The sequence below is a fragment of the Gossypium raimondii genome, chromosome 13, assembly GCF_025698545.1.
Source record: "Gossypium raimondii isolate GPD5lz chromosome 13, ASM2569854v1, whole genome shotgun sequence".
Taxonomy (NCBI): domain Eukaryota; kingdom Viridiplantae; phylum Streptophyta; class Magnoliopsida; order Malvales; family Malvaceae; genus Gossypium; species Gossypium raimondii.
The window spans coordinates 37,820,424-37,844,182 of record NC_068577.1 but is presented as its reverse complement, the minus strand read 5'-3'; the positions used below and the strand labels follow the sequence as shown (position 1 = coordinate 37,844,182).

General features: G+C 32.5%; 1 protein-coding gene across 1 annotated transcript; it reads right to left on the bottom strand.

Moving 5' to 3' along the window:
• Positions 1–10,465: 10,465 nt before the first annotated feature.
• LOC128036097 (uncharacterized) lies at positions 10,466–13,145 on the bottom strand. Its single transcript, XM_052626943.1, has 3 exons — positions 12,831–13,145; positions 11,768–11,910; positions 10,466–10,643 (listed from the first exon to the last, which is right to left on the bottom strand). The coding sequence occupies exons 1-3, from the start codon at positions 12,961–12,963 to the stop codon at positions 10,629–10,631; spliced, it is 291 nt and encodes a 96-aa protein (XP_052482903.1). The 5' UTR covers positions 12,964–13,145; the 3' UTR covers positions 10,466–10,628.
• Between the last annotated feature and the right edge of the window lie 10,614 nt (positions 13,146–23,759).

The window sequence follows — 23,759 nt, the reverse complement described above, 5'->3', positions numbered from 1 at the left end:
GAGCTCCCTGAATATGGCTCTTATGAGCTTCCCGTTATACAGCTCGGATAAGCTTCCCGTTAATGGCTCTCCGGAGCTTCCTGTTATATAGCTCAAGATAGGGCTTCCCATTTATGTGCTCGTATGAGCACTCCCAAATATGAATGGACGAATTACAAAGTTGTACACTTTGTATGTACTACCCGTGTATCCATCGATATTTTAAATGATTCAACAGATAAAATCCTAACATGAGAAAATATGAGTACGAAATGAATTATTACCGTATATGCCTGAAATACATGAAACTGATATTACATGACATGTTGAAATATGAGATAGAAGATACATGTGTATGAAACTTGCCTGATGACTAAGTACATTAGTAACTATGAACTATTACTGGAATATATATGTATACGAAATACATGGAAATGATGGTACATGGTATATTGAAATAAAAAATGAGTGATATATATTTATAAAGAAACAGTAAGAGAATGATATGCATCATGATATGTACATATGTGAATATTTTTTAGATGTTGATACAAGGAAATCATGTAAATTGAGACGAGTAATAACCTCAAGTGTAACATGTTGAGAAAATAAGTTTATCAATGTTGATTTATATGGAATATGTGAAAGTACGCTAACAAGTGTTGTTGTTGATGCTTAGGCAAGTGCTAAGCTATTGATTGAATGGTAATATGTTTATTTACATGATGCATTGAAATGGTAAGTACTCAAGAGAAAATATGCAAGTGCTCATGAAAGAGTGGTAAGGTTTAAATTGTGCAATTACTTATGAAACGACTTATCATGGGATTAATTCGAGAAAGGATATGTTAAATGCACTAACTTGTGGCTATGGTTGAATATTATGCTTATGACTTGTGTGTTATGCACATGGAATGAGTGTGAAAAGTAAAGAAATGCAAATGAAGATAAAGAAATTTAGAAGAGTTTAAAGTTGTTTAAAATCCTACTATGCTAGGATAATATGTAAAAGTGATACTGTGAATTTATTCATCTTGTGAGTCGATGAATTTAGCTTTACAAGTATCGCGGTATCATTATTAGATTATTCAAAATATGAATAAATTTCATATTTAAAATGAATTGATATGATTAAAGTTTATAAGATCTTACTAAGCATTCATTGCTTACGTAGTTGTTTTCCTTTACTTTCTAGATTATCGTAAGCTCGATCGGGTTGGAAGCTTGTCGGAGATATATCACACTATCCATCGGTTCTATCCGTACTTTCAGATATTTTGATTTTGGGTTATAATGGCATGTATAGGTATTCTGGTCAATGTGGGCCTATATGTGTTTTGTTAAAATTAGTCACTTATTTGCCTTATATGATTTATGTGTGATTTGGTTTATGATTGTATGGTAAAAAGGTAAAATATTAGCTAAAAGTGCATTTATATACATGTGTTTTGGGATGTGAAGAATTGATCAGGAATCGGTGCCTTAATATATAAAGTTTAAATATATTTAAATATATTAGTATTTAAAATACATTTTGACACCAGATGGTATGTTTTGGTAGGTAAGTGACTTGGTTTGAAATAATGCAAATTAGCTTGGTAAACCTTGGGTACAATTATGCATATAAGTTAGTTATACATATGAAAATATTAAATACATGAACACACATGTTATAATCTATCATCTAAGGTGCCTAAAGGAATATTGGTTGTATGTGAAGATATTATATATTTAAGGCTTGACTTTGACTTGTTTTGGATGCTTAAAAATGGCTTGTAAAATTCCCTATTCTCGTCCACACAGGTAGAGACACAGGCGTATGTCTCAGCCGTGTGTGACACATGGTCAGGTGACACGGTCATGCGTCCCCTATATTTTTAAAATTGAGCAAAATAGAATGTTCACACGGCCTAGTACACGGGCATGTGGCTTGGCCGTGTGACCCCTGCACCTTAATAATACAAGTTAGTATGCTCACACGGCCTGGCACATGGGTGTGTGGCTTGCCCGTGTGACCTAAGCCAGAGAGCTCACATGTTTGGACACGGGTTGGGACATGGCCGTGTGTCCCTATTTCAAATGTCCACACGACATTAGACATCGGCGTGTCTCTTGACCGTGTAAGACACATGGCCTGGCCACACGGCCATGTGACCCCTGCACTTTGAAAATTTTGAATGTTTTTTGAAAAAATTTCTGAGTACCTGGTTAAGTCCTAACTTGTTTCTAATGTATATTTGGGGCCTTGAGAGCTCATATAAGGGACTTTAAGCCTGATCTTGATTAATTTCTTATATGAACGCTAAATGAAATGAAATGACTGTTAATTGATCTGTAAATTTTGATAGTCTCCGTAACCCTATTCTAACGCCAGATATGAGTTAGGGGTGTTAAAACGTGTCCCACTTATTGCAGGTTAATAATCAAACGATTAAATCTGTAAAAATTGTCACATCCCAAAAACTAGATTAGAAGAAATTGGGTTAGTGAAACCAAGAGTGGTTAAACCTTGATTTTGGAGTTAGGATTGTGGAAATTTTTATAAATTATTTGATTTGGTTAAATGGTTAGGTGTTGGAATTGTGTGTATGAGGTTTTGGGTTCGAATCATGTACCATGAATTTTGTTAATTTTTAGCTCAACCCATATCTCTAGTCTTTTGGCTTAAATCTTATTTATGTGCAAGTTTTTACAAAATGGGTCTGCTGGTTCAGTAGGAAGGTGTCAACTTATCTTAGGTCTTAAGTTTAACTCCCGATGTGTGCAAATCTGAAATATTTTGTGATTTTCTATTTGTTGAAAGTTGATTTTAAATTTTTTTTTATTTTAAAAAACAATTTGGTGAGTTGGGAAATAAAATATTGAAAAAAATTCCTAAGTTTTCTCCATTCAACCGCCGACAACCCCCTATTTTGCTTTTTAGTTGGTGTAACCTTCCTTTTTGCTCTCTTTTCTTTTCTTTGTTTTTTTCTTTTTCTTGGAAGTTTCTTCTTCTTTTTTTATTAATGTTTGCTGATGGTTTCGTCGTAGGGGTTGCATTGCTTCTCAGTTTCAGTCACAAAGCGATAATAGCGTAAGTTTCATCGTTGATTTTTTTGTTATTATTTGATTTAACTCGTTCTTTGTCAAGATTGAGCTTTAAAATATTAGTTTCATTCTATAATTTATTAAATGTCCAATTGGTTTCGTTTTAGGCAAAAGGGTTGTGTATTACGATCCTCCAGAAGAGAAGGCTCGATCTTGGGCTCTACTTCAAAGAAGTAATCAAATTGTGATTTTGGGATTGAAATTTTGGTTTAAGGATGTGATTTTAAATGGGTTTTCTCTTGGTTAATCAGTTCAAGTTGGTGAACAATTGTAGGTTTTCAAGAGTTCCAGTTGTGTAGTCGATTAAATCAACAATTAGGTGTGTGAAATCAACCCAAAAACTCGTTAGAAACTCGATAAAATTTTGAATATGGGTTGTTCTTCGAAACTGCCCAGCGCCACACAGCCGTGTGAAATCATATAGACCATGTAGGTAAACCGTGTAGACCACACGGCTGTCTAAAATTGTGCAGACCATGTGGGTAGCCCATGTGGACCACACAACTGTGTGAAATCGTGCAAACCATGTGGGTAGATCGTGTGGACAACACGGGCTAGCTTTTTGGCCCATGTAGGCCTTTGGGGCCATTTTTTAGACCCAATTAGAGGACTCAGAAATTGGGTTCGTGGGCATTATGTAGTCCTAAAAAAGCATAAGTTTCAATGAATAAACACGAGTAAATGTAGGAGGAATGTTAAATAAGTTTCAAAAGTATAAAAAAATGTGTTATGTTTTGCAATAAATAGGTACATGAATTAAGCATGATTATTTTATAAACCATGTGTGTTTTACGTATTCTATTATCTATTCTGATAAGCTATCTGATTCGACTATGTAATATGATATGCTATGATCTGAAAAATATATATATGATTAGGTATGCATGCCATACCATTTATTTGATATGTACGTATGTTATTATGATTGTGCATGTGCATTGAGGTGGGTTTTGGATATGATGAAAGAAGTGTTTTTTCGGTAGTTTTACTGTAATTTTGGCGGTTAAACCACAATATATGTCTGGCAGTTCAACTGCACTATTATGAATGACATGCCACCACGACCCGGTGTAATTAGATGGATGGACTCTTGTAGTCCTACTTGGTGTGATTGGTTGGACGGAGTTGATGTGTAGCGAATGGGGGTAGGATCTATGATTGCATCTGTATCTGATTATGAAATACAAACGATTCTGTATAAAAGAATGTGTTTGAGATTTTGATTTTGATTTTGAAATTAAGAATTCCTTTATGATATATGATTATGAAAATATGACATTTCGATCTAACAAATGTTTCTAGATATATAACCTTCTAATATGGTTTTTGCATATGTGAATACTAAAAATAAAACTCTGTTTTGATGTTTGCAATTGTGCGTTTTGTAGTAAGAAAATTTTGTACCCAGGTTAAGTCACACACTGAGCTTCTAGCTTACTCATTTGTTTAATATGATTCAGGTGATCTTCTGACTTAGGACTGAACGGCGTGCGGGAGCTTGGATTGTTTTCACGACTAATTAGTTATGGTGATTTATGTTAGTGACTTTTCTGGACTTTTGGGACTGTAATCTGTTTTTGGGTTATGTTTTCATTTTGCTTGTCTATTTTGATATTTTTCAATCATAAAACTGCAAAATCACACGGGTTAACAAATTGAATTTAGGTTTTCAAAATTAAAACTCTGAAATTTTTTCACTATGAGTTAAGTAAACCCTTAAGTGTTTTTTTGTAAATAAATAAATATTTTTAACTAAAGTTAGCGTTAATCAGAAAAGATTTGTTCAAAATCGGTATTTTCAAAGCAAATGAATTTGAAATAGATTTGGCATTTGAAATAAGTGTTTACAAACTTAAGTTTTTCTGAATGCATGTGAGTGTTCTGCAAGTTTTATGTTTTTGAAACGCTCAACTAAGTTTGGTTACAACAAGAGTTTTTAAACAAACTAATGTAACTCTTCCAGATTCGGCCATAACATCTAGGTCGGGTTTGGGGTGTTACAACAATTGAACTCGCCACTGGCGTATTTGCAAACGGGAGAGCTCGCCAAAACACAGGAGTTCACCAAACGTGGAATGGGAGTCCGCAAGATGGCGAAACATAGCAAAACAGTTCGCTAGAGGATGCGCGTAAATAAAACCAATTCAATCTTGCTAATTAGAGGGGCTCATTTACAAGTTCCTTACTAAATCCACTTAATCAACCGTCCATAGTACAGATTCAAAAATTTGGGGTGTGACATAAGAAGTTTTTGTTTTAGTCACTCAAGCGTTAAATCTTTAACGGTGGCTAAACTGTACACACCAAATCATGTCCACATCATATTTATACATTCATTTTGGTCACCCAACTTTTAAGTCATTTTCATTTTCATCACCGAAAAATTTCTTTTTTTTAAGTATTGATTCAAATAAAAGAAATTAAGGATTAAAATGAAAAAGCGGTAAAAACTAAAATAATATATTAAAATTTTGTCATATTGTACTTGTTTACCCATTTCGAAAGTTTTAAATTTCTTTTTTTCAATTTTGAAATTTTAAATTTCAAAACATCAAAATCAATTAATAAACTATTGAAATTTTTATCCCTTAATAGTGTCAATAGATTTGTTACTATGATATTGAAAATAATTAATTTAATCTCCTTCTAAAATTTAAAATTTTATTTAATATTTCCAAATTAAAATCAAATCAATTGATTCTTTAATAATTGTCTACAAAACTTATTTTTTATTATATGATTTGGAAATTTTAAGTTTTGTAGACAATTATTAAATATAAATTATTTTATTAAAATAATTTTAAAATGTAAAAAAATTTTAAAATTTAAAAGAAAATTAATTTAAGGAAAAATATTGACTGACAATTCGTAACTTTACATATAGTTCACGGAAAAATTTCAGCCACATATTTCAATAAAAGAAATTGACATACTTTTTTTTGAACATTAACCTCATTATAGGCTATTATCATATCTAATTTTGTTGATGCAATGCTTAGAACTACCCATAGCCCCTCCTCACCCCTTAAATAGGAGGATAATATGCTTCAGTGCACTCGAACCCACGTCCTCCTACACTAACAATAATGTTAATACCAATCAAATTAAGACTCAATCGACAAAAAATAACTTAAATTGTCCATTCAGAATTATTTTACTTGTTTAATTGTTTTTTCATCATTTTCTTGCTTTCTTTCCCGTTTAGAATTATGTATAATATTTTATATAAGTGTTTGTATGATTAGTTGCATTTTATTGGTTTGATAAAAAAATATGGTTGAAATTTAAAATTATTAGATAGAAATTTCATATGAAAGATTTCAAAATAATCAACATGTCAAACTTTATACAATAACAAGTTAAACTCAAAATATAATTCAAATATCATATAATAATAATTAAATTTCATATGAAATAATGTCAACTCGAATATAATGAGTTTAATTGTTATTAGGTTAAAACGTTAAAATAAAAATTTATTGTATTGGATATAATTTTATTATATTAAAAATACAAATAAATAGAATAATATTTATTGTATTGGATATAATTTTATTATATTAAAAATACAAATAAATAGAATAATATTTATTGTATTGGATATATTTATTATATTTATTTGTATTTTAATATAATAAAACATTTATTATATTTATGGTAGTGTTTTTAATATAAATATTTTTAATGTTTTTAATGTGTTAGAAAAATTTTATTTTAACGTTTTTAGTGTATTCATGTATTATATTTTTAAAAATATATTTTAAATAAAACAAAACTCAAAAAAAATCAAATATGGACAGATCAAGTCGAGTTTAAATTTACCTTTATTAAATTGGGTTGAGCTTGGACAAAAAAAGTAAACCCATTTTTTAGATCTAGCCGAGCTTGAATTTGAAAAATTAGTCTAGATACATTATATGAGTTGATTTAACCCGACCCATGAACATCTCTAAATAAAATATACTAACCAGCAACAATATTCTCTTGTGAGTTCATATTTTCAGGAATCCTTGATAAAATATTCATATTCTTTTTAGTAATGATCCTTTATAAAATGGAAGTTAAATCTTGTATAAGAAATTTTGAAATTACAATATATATATATATATGTAGCTGACATGGTTGGGTGCTCATCATCAAGTAAAGCATCCATGTATGTAGTGGGTTAGTATTGATATATAACGCCCATATACAAGATATATAGCTTTCAATCAAATAAAATATTAATATAAGTATATTGACACCAATTGTACACAATATCAACCAAACTTAACTCCATTTTTTATATCATTTGATTTTATTTAATTGATTTTGATGTTTTGAAATTTAAATTTTAATATTGAAAAAATTAAAATTTTCAATAAGGGATAAACGAGTACAATTTGACAAATTTTTATGCATTATTTTAGTTTCTACCACTTTTTCGCTTTAATCTTTAAAATTTTTTACTGCATCAAGACTTAAAAGAAAAAAAAGATTTTTCAGTGACTAAAATAAAACGACTTAAAAGTTGGGTAACCAAAATGAAAGTGTAAAACATAATTTGATTGCACAGTTAATTGTCGTTAAAGATTTAACACTTAAATGACTAAAATAAAAACAACTTAAAAATTTAGTGATGAAATTATAACAACTTTTTATGGTTATCCAAAAAGTTGAGTGATGAATTAATAGTTTACAACATGCGTGGGTGGAGTAAATATTCAACTCCATAACTTGAGAAATTGACAAGGAAGGTGAAAGAGGTTACTTGTGGTAAGAAATTAAAGAGCAAGTAATTGAATACAAAAGCATTCGTCATATCAACATAATATGATCATAATTAATATTATCCTATCTCTAGTTTGAGCTAGAGTTAATTTTGGGTTGAGTGAGATTGGGTTTGGGTTAGGTCAATTCTCAACATATTTTTAGGTTTATTTTCAGCTTGATCTAAGAAATAGGTTTAAAATTTTGTCTAAACTCAACTCAAATAAAAATGTTAAAACTTGAGTTCAGCCTATCCATATTTACATTTTTTATATTATTATTTTTATATAAAAAATATAATACATCTGATACACTAAAAACATTTATTTTAATATTTTACAATAAATTAAAAATATATTTAAAAAATAATTAATATTTATGCTTAAATAACATTAAGATATGTCCAACTTAAAAAGCAAATGCTTCTAAATCCAAACAATAACAACAAAATAATGCAATATAATAACAAAATGATAACAAAATAGTGAAAATAACAACATTTTTTTTTTGCAAATTTGGGTCAGGTCAGGCTCAGGCCAAAACTTACCCGAGCTCAACTCATTTAGAAAACGAGTTTTATTTTTTTATCTAAACTTATATTTTAACTCAAATCTTCACACTTTTTGAACGAGTCTTCGGGCCGGGCCGGGCCAGGCCAGGTGACTCCACCCCTATTCAGGTCGATTAGATATTTTGGAAGGATGTTTGATGTGGCTGCTCCACTATCCTCTTGTCTTTTCTAAAATGGAAATCTCCCCACCACCTCTTTCAAAAATAGAGGTCCCCTTACTCCTTCAATCTCTCCTTTGCATCAAAAACAGTACCCCCTCTCTCTTCAATCGGCCTTTACTCCACCTAACCACTCCACAACGTCAAGGGGATCCTCCCCCAAGTATAACATTATAATTTTTAAACTAGAAGTAAAAGAATGAAGAAGAAGATGATGATGGAGGAGAGAGATGTAATTTGCAAATATAATATTAAATAAGAATCAAATATGATATAATTTAAGTTAAAATTTTCTTTAAGCAAATATATTTTGTAATATTAAAATATTTATATTACCTATTCAAATATGATATATTTTTAATATTTATAATTCCTATTTAGGATTAATGTGTTTGAGGACCAAATTGATAGAATTTATAAATGTGGAGGGTTAAATTTATTAAATTATTTAGAATTAGGACCAAATTGATAGAATATGTAAGTGTTGAGGAATAAATGTGTTATTATACCAATTAAAAAGATCATGTCATCATTTACGTCAAAAATTTAATGGAGGGTGATAGACTAAAAACGTTAGTGGCGAAATTAAAATTTTTATAATTCAGTGACAAAAACAAGGACATGCTAATAATTGAGTAACTAATTGTATAGTTTACCCTTAAAATTTTATGGCTTTTTTAAGAAATTTTTAGGAATTTTTGCATTTTATGATTTTTTATATTTTAAATTAATTTTAAGAATTTTGATTTGGTGCAATGGTATACATTGATATTTTAATTTTGATTAAATTTTCACAAACAATTAACACAATTATAAAAGAAATACAATTTTACATTTACTAATTGTATATACAAATAATTATATTTACCCAACATGAAAATAACTTAATATCTTATTTTTTTTTCAAATGTATACAATTAAATTAAAATCAAGTATTCATGTGTAATTAACACGACATTTTACATTCATCGAAATTCATAGTTCTAAATTTATGCTGGGAATAAAGATAGATGAAGAGTTAAAATTGTCAGACCGAATATCAAGATTCATGTAAGAAATTTAAGTGGTAATTTTTAATTCATTAAACATTGTGCCATTTAAGTGTTTACCTAAGATTATTAGGAGGATGAAGTTGGTCAGAAATCAATTATGTTGAAATCGTTCAGTCTTTTTCAACTTCGATAACAACGAAAACGTAGAGTTTGTTCCTCTAAAATTAAGGAAATGCTTGATATCTACTATCTCACTCTCATTCCATCTATCTAACAACTGTTGCTACGTGTCTAAAACAATCCAACTTCCTTGGAACTTATATCAGAAAATGAGCCATTCTTGTAAAATTATTAAATTATTAAAAAATGACCTCCAAAATAACCTGAAGAAATGTAAGTACAGTTCATCCCATATTTACATAATTCAGGTGCTGAGGCTAAGCTCGTTCTATTTTGGACATAGTTGAAGTAAGTTCCAAGGTTATGTTAGGATTTAAGATGAGAAAAAATGGAAAGGGTGGAACAATAATTTGTTTGTGCAGTGTGGTTTCTGATGGCTAATTGCACCGTCCACCATCCTAACTCTGGTTTAAGCAACTCAAACCTTAGTTCAAAAGCTAGCCTGTAAAGTAAATAGTTCAATACTTCGTGAAACATGGTACAACAAGCAAAATAACGAAACGGGCAAGGAACTTAGTTATGATACCAAGCTAAAGAAGCTCCAACCCAATCTCAAAAGCTAGCTTCTAGGGCAGAGAGTTCAACTAGGGCAGGAGAAGAAATAAAGAAAAGATAGGGACAAAATATGACCTACACATGCATCCTTAATTTTTCCATGACATGAGGCAGCTGAAAAAGAACTCTAGATATCAACACACGGCAGATAAATCAAGTCCAACTCTCAACAATAATCACGCAAAATGCAGGACTGCAACGGAAGTATTTGTTTTTATTTTTCCGCTTCAAATTGTGTTTACTCATTTGATAGATTACATAATAAAAGATAATGTGATTCATAACAAACTTTTGGTGCAACAAGTTAATTGTTTACCCACCAACATATAATCTTAGAGGAACTTCAACAACATCAACTCACTCCACTTGCTCCTGGAAAAAGAAAAGAGAACTAAATTAACTTTCTTATAGAGCTTCTTGACACATATAATATGTAGAATAATATTGAAATAAACTAAAATTTAGAAGCATCCTCGCTATGCAGATTTTTGAGAAAGAACTTAATAGACCAGACTGTAAAAGTGTCAGAAAAATCAACAACACCTACTCTGGACAAGAATAGTTGCCCTAAACTGCCAAGGCTCTATGCAAAGATCATCCACTGCACTGGGGCCAATAACCAACTAGACATTTTCACCTGCGAAATTGGTTATGCTTGGGCACTGGCAAAAAATATTTTTTCCCCTTGCAGCAGCAGATTTTTTACACACAACTTTCCCATCAAAATGCCTTTCGTAAAAGTTTAAAACATTTCAGCTAAGCAATAATTTATACTAGAGACCTCCAGTCCCTATTCAAATATAAGTTGATCTGATGCCTATGTTTTTGCATAGATGGGCGCGGGTGGAGTACTCCATAAAAATCTGAACACCCCCTTCAATTTTCAACCTATAGGTCGTTATATTTTATTTTAAAAGGGCTACTCAAAGGTCAAGGGCCTATGAGTAGGGCGTACTCTAGGTGAAAAACAATTAATAACTGGATGGTTTATGACATTTTAAGCAATTATCCAAGAAAAGCTCAATGAAAGTCGTTTCAGCTCAGTAATTGAAATATATGCCAATGCCCATATTTGATTCATCAGCATCACAGTTTCACTTTCCACAATATTTCAGTTTATATATATATGTATCTAATTCTAGTCATTGTTATAAGAAATTAACCTACGAAAAAAGTTCACTCATCATCACCATTTTTTTAAATCAGATTGATTACTCCTAGATGGCTCTAATAAAGTTGGTTGAGTGTGAGCGTTGAAGTTGACGATCACAAAATCAGTTAGCAGGCATTCAAAACCTAACCCAGAATGACCCCACCAGTGCTGATGCATATCCTCTCATTTAATACCTTGAGATGACTGTTGATAGGTTGAAGAAAATTTTAACATTTGTAAAGGACAAAGGATTACACCGAACAATTAAAACATGAATGTGCAACCTAGAAAAAGAAAGAGTCCAGAAGATTAAATCCATAGTTCGATAAAACATTAGTCCAACCTTGGGTGCAGGAGCATCATCAAGCTTAGGAGGAGCCAACTTCGGAGAATATCCACCAAAAAGACTAGAACAATCAGTGTATGCAGATCCAATCCCAATCCCAGCACCAAAAGCTACAGATGCCCATCGAGTCACTGGACTCCCTGGCATGACAAATCAAAGTTATGAATTCAAGGAAGGGTTAAGGAAGACATGCAAAGCAGAAAGCACAAAAACGGAAAGGCATGATAGCGACAATGCCTGGAAATACGAGTACTAGAAGAAAACTGAAGCAATTCAAAATGGAAGAACTCAGTTTACTTTGTCCACGGCTTAGATTAACATCTAGTAAAAAGTTAAAATGCATAATCACTTCAACCGTTTAGGCTTTGCTTGGTAGCATTGATGATTGAAGGTGGCTATGAGTCATAAATCATAAACAGTTCCTTTCCACTCTCCCCACAAAGCAAAGCCTTAATCAAGTTCCTCGTCATTTCTAGGTGATTTACAACAAAGGCAAAAAGGAGCTACTTCTGGTGTTGGAATATAAGGTGAATCAAAACCAACATGCAGGGATGCAAGGTTCTCCTTAAGAAAGCCACTTGGTCTCAAACGTTGCCACTTAAATGGATAGTAAAGTGTACAACACAAATGTAAATAGCAGCCATAGCACGATATTATGGCTGCTATTTGCATTTGTGGCTCTCTTTGCCACCTGTATTCACTGTAGATATTTGCTGCAATTGAGTGTAGTAACATACCTCGCACTCGCAACCAATAAACACAACACATCCAAAAAAGTATCCACGACTGCAATTTAAATCCCTACATATTTTGGACATGTATATACATCATATTTACATTGACATCTACAGCTATGAATGTAGAGCAGGCGCATATATAACGGGAAGAGCCAACGCTGCCGAGTGCAGAACAACATAGAAACAACTAGAAGAAAGATAAAAAGTAGATATGAGAAAACAAAATTTGTAGAATCAATTAGGCTAATCTGCAATGGGGCAAATCGAAAACAACATATCTTAAAAGGAGAAAGAAATAAAGAAATAAGGGAAAGAGAACAAACTAAAGAAAAGGAGGCCACCAAAAGCGCCAGCCAAGGATGAATAAACGAAGCGGCGGAGAGTGAGATCGATGCAGGCGTCCCATTTTGCGTTCATGTCATACTTTGACGGCGTCAATTCCTTGTCATCCCCCATTTCAAAGCCTTATGCAGTACAACTATTACTTTCGTTATTTCTTGGAATTTTTGCTCAGATTTCCATCTTTTAACTTCGTCTTCGTTTGATTCTCCTTTTGTTTTCTGGGTAATCTGCCGCAATGCCTCTCAGATAGGTACCGCTTGTTTTCCCTTTTTTTTTTTTTTTTTTTTTCTTTTCAACTTACAGCATCCATCGATAAAATGGGATCAAGAACAGCAAGGGCCCAAAAAGCCCAATAATAGAAATGTCTCAAAATCGCTCAAAAGATGCAATAATAGAAACAAGGTCCAAACAAGCCCAGCTCCCCACAATATTCAACTATTTCACCCTTGCTGTCATCAGATTAGGCGGGAAAGGAAGTGCCAAAGGATGTTGGGGAAGTAGAGATGCAAGGGGGCCACACCCGTCGTCAGCATGAATGCCTTCGGCAGGAGACCATGCCTCAGCCAAACTCAAAAAGGGACGTTATCGACCACAGTTGAAGCCAGTCACGAGCAGCGACAAAAGAGACATATTAGCCATAAAAATGGCCTCAAACACTAACAGAAATAGAGTTTGTGTGACGAAACCCGAGGACTATCAAGCTCCGACCAATGAGGAACTTAAACGGTGGCGACCCTATCCATGCCCCCCAAAAAATAACAAGGGCTAGCAAGCAAGGAACACTAACCTGGAAAAGAAAAAAGAAAGAAAAATATAAGTAAGTCAACTAAGGAGTTGCAAATGCTAAAATGGTAGAGAAATGGAACTAAACAAAACTATCGTTAGTAAAGAAAGAAGCCAAAGAGGCTTGGGCTAGCCTCTCTCATAAAGATCTTTGGCCAAAGATCCACTCGTCTCGTCGAACAAGATCCAAAAAAAGCGAACGGTTGTGCCCATCATAGGAACTATAAAAAGAGAGGAGGAGATTCTTTTCTGTTGAAGAGGGAAAAAAAGAAAGAGAGTAAAGGAAGGGGTGACGACGGCTAGTTTGGCAACCAGCACTGTTTTTGGCTAGATAGAAAGCAAAGACAGTGGTTGTACTGTTTTATTTTTACTATCATTTTTTAGCATGGCTGGAACCACGAAAAGAGAGAAGGAGATGGTTTTATGTTAAAGGGGGGAAAAAAGCAAGGGAAAAAGATACCAACATTTACTTAACTTTCAATAGTGAGAAATAGTCACTAATATTTATGAAAAGTGGCAAACCAATCATTAATATTTTTGAAAAATGATAAATTAATTACCCGAGCCTATTTTCTGGTACAGACCTAACGGGACAGCTGGCGTGGCCCTTTAGGCTGTCATGTTGGACATGATCAGATGTCCATGTTGGATCTGGTGTCCTAAGTGTAGTATTTTCATCAAAGTACACTTGTAATTTTCCGACCAAATTAGTTAATAAAATTATTCATGAATTACATTAATACTTTGTATATTATCCTCAAATATTTTTGTACGCAAACTAAAATGGAAGTAAATGTTACTCACTAGTTGTCTATTATTTAATTAATATTTAGCAGTATTACGTGGTCGGATCGTAATAGAGAAAGACAACTTGTATTAATAGACGAACCTAAACATGTCCTTAGTCTAATCGGAAATGAACAAACCGATTGAAAGACTAATATTTCATCTATCAAGTCCAATTTGGGAGATGCTTTATCTTGGGCATCAGAGCAGATGACTCCCAGAAGATAAAGACATAGATGTGACTGACTGGACTGACAGTACATCAAACTAGATCCAAGTAGAATAAATCCTAAATCCGTTTATGGATCTATTCTCTTGTGACGTTCATAGTGTGGCATACCTAAATCCTAGGTGGATGGCGGACGCATGCGTGACTCATATACTTTGATGTAAGTAAAAGCCTGAGTTCAAATAAATAAGGAGCCGAAAGTTGGTACATTGAGTATACGGCTTCTACATTATGTAATGTCATTCACAATAGTGGAATTCAAAACCGAGAGATGGGAAAATTATATCCTCTTATAGGCATTACATGGTTGATGAAAAGTAAACGTGGCCACAGGTCATTCATCTTTGTGATAGATGACTTGATCACTATTTGATAATCATTGACTTTTCATGAAGGAAGATATAATGGTTACCATAAGATAAAATAGGATTATATTAGGAAAACGGATATTATCTTAAAGAGATCAATGATATACTATGAGGGTAACACACTTATGACAAGGTCATTGGACGAATGCTGAATAGTTGCTTTCGTAATGGTATGTCATTAGGGAGGACTCAACCACAATACTATAGTGAAATGTCTTCGTGATTAAATGAGTTTATAATTAATAGATGAAAAGCCAAAACTTAATTAAAAGCATTTGAGCCTTAATTACATATGTCTAATCGATCCCTTTAATAGCTCGTTGAAACCAGAAATGAATTACGTGTTTGAATCAAAATGAACAGAATGAATAGAAATAGAGAAATGAAAAACATTCAGAAATTATTATGGTTTTCTCTGAAATGGAAAAATGGAATTGTTTGGAAATAAATGTTGGAAAATAGAAAAATATGTACTGGGTTGGATTAAATTATAAAGTGTTGAGTTAAAAGTTTAGAAAACACATATAATTGGGTTCAATACAATGGGAGGCTTGAATCCCCATCACAATACATATGAGGGGAAGCACACCCTATTAGCCCTTCTCCCTCTCCTAGTTGGACTAGAAAGTTATTTTTCTATGTTAAATAAAACTCTACAATTCAGTAAAGGTTCTACATTCTCTCCATATAAATAGATGGCACTGGTAGATCTATTTAAATAACTTTGAGAGATTGTTATAATACCGAAAAATAGAGACGATTTATTCTTAAATATTAAATATATTTTTTCAGAATAACAATTATACCATATTCTATTAAAGAAGACAGAATTTTTGTTTTTCACCCAAAAGATAAAAGAAAACTTTTCTACTTCTGTGTTTTGATTCAATTGGTTCGACCCCACACTCAAAGTAGTTCGTGGTACGAGAATAGCGGAAAAGATCATTTGGAACGATAAACTGGTGGATATGATGGATAGAAAGATAAATGTCCAATTAAACCTTTTGAGATATAAATCTTTACAAACTCAACTAATGGCTCTAATCAACCCTCCAAGAAATCATCATTAGCAAATTGAAGGGTGAAGAATGAATTACCACGACTCCTTGAGGGAAATCAAGAAGAAAACTACTTCTAAAAATCATAAAAAATAAATCTTGCACAAAGAAACAAACATATAGAGTTGAAAAATTTATTAATAAAACAATTGTCTACTCAATGAACAATGAAGAAGACTTTATATAGGCTAGCTAAATAAATCTAAATAAAACTTTTAAGTATACTAAAACTCTAATTAATCTAAATAAGAAGTAGTTTTAAACTAAATTTTCTTATTGACATAAAATTCCTAAATAACTTAAAATACTTAATAATAAATTTAGAACAATAAAATAATAAAACAATAAGAGCTGATGAATACAATATTAGGCTCATATATAATAAAAATTACTCCTATAACCTGAACCCAATATGATTTAAACTCGAATTAAAAGTCCAAAACTTGTAATTCTTGTCATAATCACGTCCAAAAATTCTACTCGTACAGTCTTCACTAAAACAGTTATAACTTGAGATTCTGAACTTAAAGTTGACTGATTCAAAGTGCGTTTCAAAGCTAAGAGATAGGTCTTTGAACGCCATGAAGAAATATTAACCAAGAAATGTCTGGATCCCATCCAAAAAGTCGTCGCAAGTCTAATGATTTCCCAAAACTGAAAATTGGCAGCTTCGTTTAATGGTTAATAAAATTTAATAAATTTCACTCAATCTGTGCGTGTATCATTGAAAGCTGAAAAACGTCAAGGATCTGCCTATCTGAAAACACATGTATGGTTTTAGTTCAAGGTTAATTGCTATAAATATCACAAACTGGGCCAGTTTTTAAATTTTTAATTATCCGCTGTGAAAGAAAATCATTTTCAAACCAGATATTTTCCAACAGTCCATTTAATGGGTGATTAATTTCCACCGTGTGATTCGAAAAAAAATTAACTTAATGTGCCAAAAAACAATTAAAACATAAGAAAACTGAATAGGCAAAAATGATTATCGAGATAGAGGGCTAAATTGAATAGTTTACAAAATATAGGTGACTTTGTAATTAATGTGATTTAGACAAATTTTGATATTATACTATGACTGAATTATTATTTGTAGCTAAAAGACGATGTAAGATCATTGAAAGGGAAAGGAAAGACACGAGTCGACAATGAGTGACGCAAGCTTTTGATTTGTATTCTTATGGCCCGAAGTCAATTTAGTTTCTGCATATTCATGATATACTATTTTATACAATATTAAGGTAAGCTATTAATAGTTATTGAGTGAAATGTTGTGGTTGGAATTGAATATCAAAATGGAACCTAAATTTAATAAAATAGAAAGTTGTATGACTTAATTGATATAGAAAATTGGTATGAAATTTTGCTGAAATATATTATATTACATGATGAATTGGTGTTGAATTAAGAACAATGGGATGTGAATTTAACTATATGATGATATTGAAAATTGGTTACTCTATTAAATGTACAAGTCTATAGTTTGATTTAGCCGATGACATACTACAGGACTAGTTTGAAATGCAGATTGACTAATTTGAGTATTCATCTTGAAAATACAAGTTAGGTTATTAGGATTATATTTTTTTTGTGATTTAATGTAAACTACATGTTGTAATCATAGATAGAGTATGTGAATCAAATGAAACCAAATCCTGGAGGCCGAAACGAATTCAAACGAGTTGGAAGACTCCAGAAATGAATGAATTTGGGGTATTATAAGTGGTAAATTAGAAATAGGACTGATAATGGAATGTTTTATTATTGACATGTTTGAAATGTTGTTACTATAATCAAAATGAAGTGTCTATATAAATTGAATTGAAGTGAGATCAATTGGTGCTAGTTTTGTACACTTAACATGTTTATACTGAAGATGTAAAGCTTGGTAACTCCAAGTTATAAGTATATGGCAGATATGTGGTTTAGAATGCATGATTTGGCATTGGTGATGCTTAGTTGAATTGGTATATTTCGACATGCAAGTCTGAAATGTATGGTGTATGAAATTATTTGTTTTATTGTGGATTGACATAGGTGAAGTTGATATGAAATGTGGTAGGAAAATGAGATGTATATGTGTATATGCATGCTAAGCATGGAGAATGAATAGATATAGTTGTAACTAAATATAGTAATTGAATAGAGTTAAATGCGCCATGAAATTGGTTGACTTGAACACAAATCTAGTGAGTTAAGATGTAAATTTATTATATACTTGCTTTGAGAAAATGAATATATGTTTCATAAAATGGTATGAGATTAATTTAGAAATGAAACAGATGCATGTTGCGTATCTTTATTTACTTTTTTGAATCATAGATTTACCACTGAGTTTATTACTCAGTGTACGATTTTGTTTTTCATGCGCAGGTTAGATTTGTACGAGATCCCGAGCATCGGTATCAACATCCAGACGTAATCTCGGACTCAACATATATATATATATATGTATTAGGTATTAGCAAGTTGGGATGAAAATGTGATATAAAAGGATAATGGCTTGTTGGTAATGACATGTTCGGTAATGATTGAAATGCATATTTGGTGTGTGAGATGGTAACTTAAAGGTTCTGAATTGGTATTGATAAGTGAATTGGTATGGAACCATTTAGTAGTTGGATAAAGTCTTACATATATTCTTGATAAGGAAATTGTATAATTGAATATTAAAGTTGGTAGGTAGGATGCATATGATTAGTGATGTATGTTTTGAACATGTTTTTGGTATGTTTCATCTAGGTAAGATTAGTTTAAGTGTTGGAAAAATTGATTTGCTTCACTTTAAGTACCAATTGGTACATTATGGCCAAAACACTATGTGACGTCTCAACGTCGTTCGAACATCATTGCGATGAGTGAGTGACCTATAGGGTCATGGTGTGACAAGATACCTATCGTTTCGACGAGGCTATTACAATAAGTAACATTTCACACCCTTTTCAAAATTGCACAATTACCCCAAATTTTACAGTTTTTGCAAATTAGTCCCTCATTAATTAGCCCATCAAATAAGCTAATTTTTCTCAATTAATATTTTATCTAAATATTCTAAGCTATTATACAGCCTTTGATAAGCGAATTTAATACAAAACCCTAAGATTTAATCTTTTTCAAATTTTAGTCTTAAAATCAATTTTATTGAAATTACTTGATAAAATCATCATATAAAAAATTAGAGTTTTAATTCCATGTGAATTCATCATAAACATTCAGCACTCATCAATGGTGACTTTCAAATTTATCCATGAAATCAAAAACTAATGAAATAAGTAGTTGGACCTTATTGTAGAAGTCTTAAAAACACAAAAATTTCAAGGAAAAAACAAGAATTGAACTTACATGAAGTAAAATAAATAAAACCAGCTTAAAACCTTCTCCTGTGGCATTTTTGGCTGATAAATTGAAGAAGGATAGCCTAGAAAAGTTTAGAATTCAATTTATTTAAGTTAATTTCACAAAATTTACAATTTTGCCCTTTAATCACATGATTTTTGTTTTCTTTTCTACTTATGCCGCCTCATGCCTTTATTTTAGGCATAATTACTCCTTCAGTCCTCCTTTGTTCATTAATTAAGCCATTTAATCACTATTTCTTTAATTAGCAAGTTTTGCACCTTTTTCAATTTAGTCTTTTTTAGTTAATTAACTATCGAAACGTTAAAATTTTCTAACGAAATTTTAATACTACCTTAATGACACTCTGTAAATATTTATAAAAATATTCACTAATTCATAAGCCTTCCTAAATTCATAATCGACTCATAAACACTATATAATAAAATTTACAAGCTCACTTGTCAAATTTAGTGGTCTCAAACTACTATTTCCGACACCACTGAAAATTGGGCTGTTACAACTCTCCCTCCTTTAAGAAATTTCATCCTCAAAATTTGTTACCTGGAAATATATTCGGATATTGTGATCTCATCGATTCTCTGTTTCTCAAGTAGCCTCTTCTAACCGATGACGGTGCCATAATACTTTTACTAGTGGTACTCGTTTATTCCGCAATTCTTTAATCTCTTGAGCTAAAATTCTCATCGGTTCTTCCGAATACGTCATATCTGGTTGCAGTTCAATCTCACTATAAGGAATCACGTGTGAAGGATCAAATCTATAATATCTTAGCATCGATAAATGAAACACGTTATGAATTTTCTCAAGTTCTGGAAGCAGAGCTAATCTATAAGTTATTAGGTCGATTCTTTCGATAACTTCGTATGGTCCAATAAATCTTGGGCTCAGCTTCCCTTTTCTGCCAAACTACAATACTTTCTTCCATGATGAGACTTTTAAGAACACTCGATCACCAACCTCAAAATCTATATCTCTTCTTTTCAAATCTACATATGATTTCTGACGGTCAGAAGCAGGTTTTAGAATCTCCTGGATAATCTAAACTTTTTCTTCAGTTTCCTGGATCAAGTCGACTCCCACTAGTTTGGATTCATTCAATCCCAACCAATACAATGGTGTCTTACATTTCCTCCCATAAAGAGCTTCAAAGGGTGTCATTTTGATACTGATTGATAATTGTTGTTATATGCAAATTCGGCCAACGGTAAATAATTTTCCCAGCTACCACCAAACTCGAGTATACAACATCTTAACATATCTTCTAAAATCTGAATTACTCGTTCTGTCTGCCCGTCAGTCTGAAGATGATATGCTATTCTGAAATTTAATTTTGTACCCAGGGCTTCTTGTAATTTACTCCAAAATATCGATGTAAGCCTCGGATCCTGATCTGAAATAATAGATGTGGGAACCCTATGTAACCTCATAATTTCTAATTATACAATTCCGGTAACTTCTTAAGTGAAAAATATGTCCTGACCCGGATAAAATGTGTTGACTTAGTTAATTTATCAATAATCACCCAGATTGAATATTCTTTTTCAGAGTCACAAGTAATCCAGATACAAAATCCATTGTGACATGCTCTCACTTTCACTCAAGAATCATAACAGGTTGTAACAAAACCGTTGGTACCTGATGTTCAGCTTTCACCTGCTGACAAATCAAACACTTTGCTACAAATTCGCAGATTTCCCGTTTCATACCTGACCACCAATACATCTATTTCAAATCATAATACATCTTCGTACTACCCGGATGAATGGAGTACATGTTACTGTGAGCTTCAAAAAGAATATCATTTCTCAGATCTGAATTATTTGGAACACAAATTCTATTGCAATAACGCAACGTACCATTTTCATCAATGTTATACTCTGAACTCAACCTGTCTCAAACCATCTGTCATTTCAACACCAATTTTGGGTCCCCATCTTGCAACTCACGAATCTGTTGGAGGAACAAAGGTTTCGTTCTCAATTCTGCTAGTACAGAGCCATCCTCATTAAGAGACAAATGAGCGTTCATTGCTCGAAGTGCAAACAAAGATGGCTTTCGGCTAAGTGCATCTGCAACTATCCCCGAGTGATAGTCAATAACTAAATAATAATCTTTAAGTAGCTCTAACCATTGCCTCTGTCTCAAATTCAGCTCTATCTGAGTCATGAAATACTTCAAACTTTTATGATTCGTAAACACGTAACACTTCTCGCCGTATAAATAGTGTCTCCAAATCTTTAAAGCAAATACAGTTGCAGCCAACTCAAGATCATGTGTAGGATAATTCTTCTTATGCGGTTTTAACTATCGAGAAGCATAAGCCACCACTTTTCTTAACTGCATCAATTTACAACCCAAACCATTCAGAGACGCACCACTATAAACAACACACGGTACACTCGATTCTAGCTAAGTCAAAACTAGAGCCTCTGTCAACATCTTCTTTAACTAATTAAAGCTCTTTTGACACTCATCAGACCACATAAATTCAACATTCTTCTGTAACAATTGAGTCAAAGGTGAAGCAATCATCAAAAAATTCTTGACAAAACGTCGATAGTAACCTGCTAGACCTAGCAAACTTCGCACTTCTATAATATTCTTTAGAGTTTTCCAATTCACTACTGTAGATACTTTGCTTGGATCCACTCAAATTCCTTCAGCTGATACGATATGACCCAGAAATCCAACCTCGTGAAGCCAGAGTTCACATTTGCTAAACTTTGCATATAACTGTTTTTCTCTCAAAATCTGTAACATAATTCTCAAATGTTTAGTATGTTCGGACTCTACCTCTGAATGGATTAGTATATCATCAATAAACACAACCAAAAATATATCCAAATAAGGTTGAAAAATATGATTCATTAAATCCATGAAAGTAGCAGGAGGATTAGTCAAGCTGAATGGCATTACCAAAAACTCATAATGACCATACCGAGTTCTAAAAGCAGTCTTTCACACATCACACCCTCTAACTTTCAACTGATAATACTGCAGCACCTTTCAGTTGGTCAAAAAATCATCAATATGAGGCAAAGGATATTTATTTTTAATTGTGACCTTATTCAACTGTTTGTAGTTTATACACAGTCTCAAAGAACCGTCTTTCTTTTTCAAAAATAAGACAGGTGCACCCCAAGGTGACAAACTCGGCCTGATGAACCCATTGTCTAAAAACTCTTACAATTATGTCTTTAACTCTTTTGACTCAGCCGATGCCATACGATATGGTGTCATTGATATAGGAGTTGTTCCCAGGATCACATTAATTACAAATTCGACTTCACGATCAGGTGGTAAACCCGACAATTCCTCAGGAAACACATCAACAAACTCATTAACGACTGGTAACTGTTCTAACTTTGATTCAGAATCTCAAGTATCAAGAATGTAGGCTAAAAATGCCTCATTAACTTTACGCAATAATCTCTAAGCAGAAAAAGCTGAAATAATTCTAACAGTATCATTTGAATTCTCTGACCCAACCGAAATTATCTCCCTTGTCTGACATTTCAAGTCAATACGTTTCTCTCGACAATTTACTACAACATTATGCTTCGTTAAACAATCCATTCCTAGAATAACATCAAATTCCCGAAAGGGTAGCAACATCAAATCAGCGGGGAATTCACAGCTTTTTACTTTCAGTGGACAATTTTGACACACTAAATTAACTATCACACTTTGGTCTAATGGATTAGTGACTTGAATAGCATAACCAGTAGACTCAACAGACATTTTCTTTTTTGTTACTAATGCAGTGCAAATATAAGAATGAGTAGACCCAAGGTCAATCAATGCATATACAATATCATCAAAAAGATAGAATATACCAGCAATCACGTCCGGAGCCATAACTTCCTCCCTCGCTCGGATGGCATAAGTACGTGTAGGTGCCCTAGCCTCTGACCGGGCAGCAGAATCTTTCATTATCGAACGAGTAGTCCCAGCAGTACTATTTTGGCCCGAATGTTTACTTTGGGAAGTGGCCATCTGTTTCTCTTTTTGCTCTTCTTCCTCTCTTTGCAACTGAGTGTAGTTTCAAATAAAATGATCAGTGGCTTCACATTTATAACAAGCCCCCGCCTTACCTCTGCACTCACCCTGATGATATTTTCTACAATATTTGCATTTAGGCCTAGGAGCATTATGTATACTGCCCACACTAATCGCAGGTCTAATAGTTACCCTGAAATCTTGTTGAATCACTTTATTTTTATTTGATCGTTCCGGCATTGGGGTGGCTCGACTGAAATCATCTCTAGACTTTTTCGCAGTTGCAGCTGAAAATGACTTGGAGGAACTTCTCTTGTAAGATTC

Bases quoted from the DNA above. Each gene is read 5' to 3' on its own strand.
- LOC128036097 (XM_052626943.1), bottom strand. From the start codon at position 12,963: ATGGGGGATGACAAGGAATTGACGCCGTCAAAGTATGACATGAACGCA. The intron at 11,911-12,830 runs GTTTGTTCTCTT...TTGTCATGCCAG, and splicing joins TGGTGGCCTCCTTTTCTTTA to GGAGTCCAGTGACTCGATGG.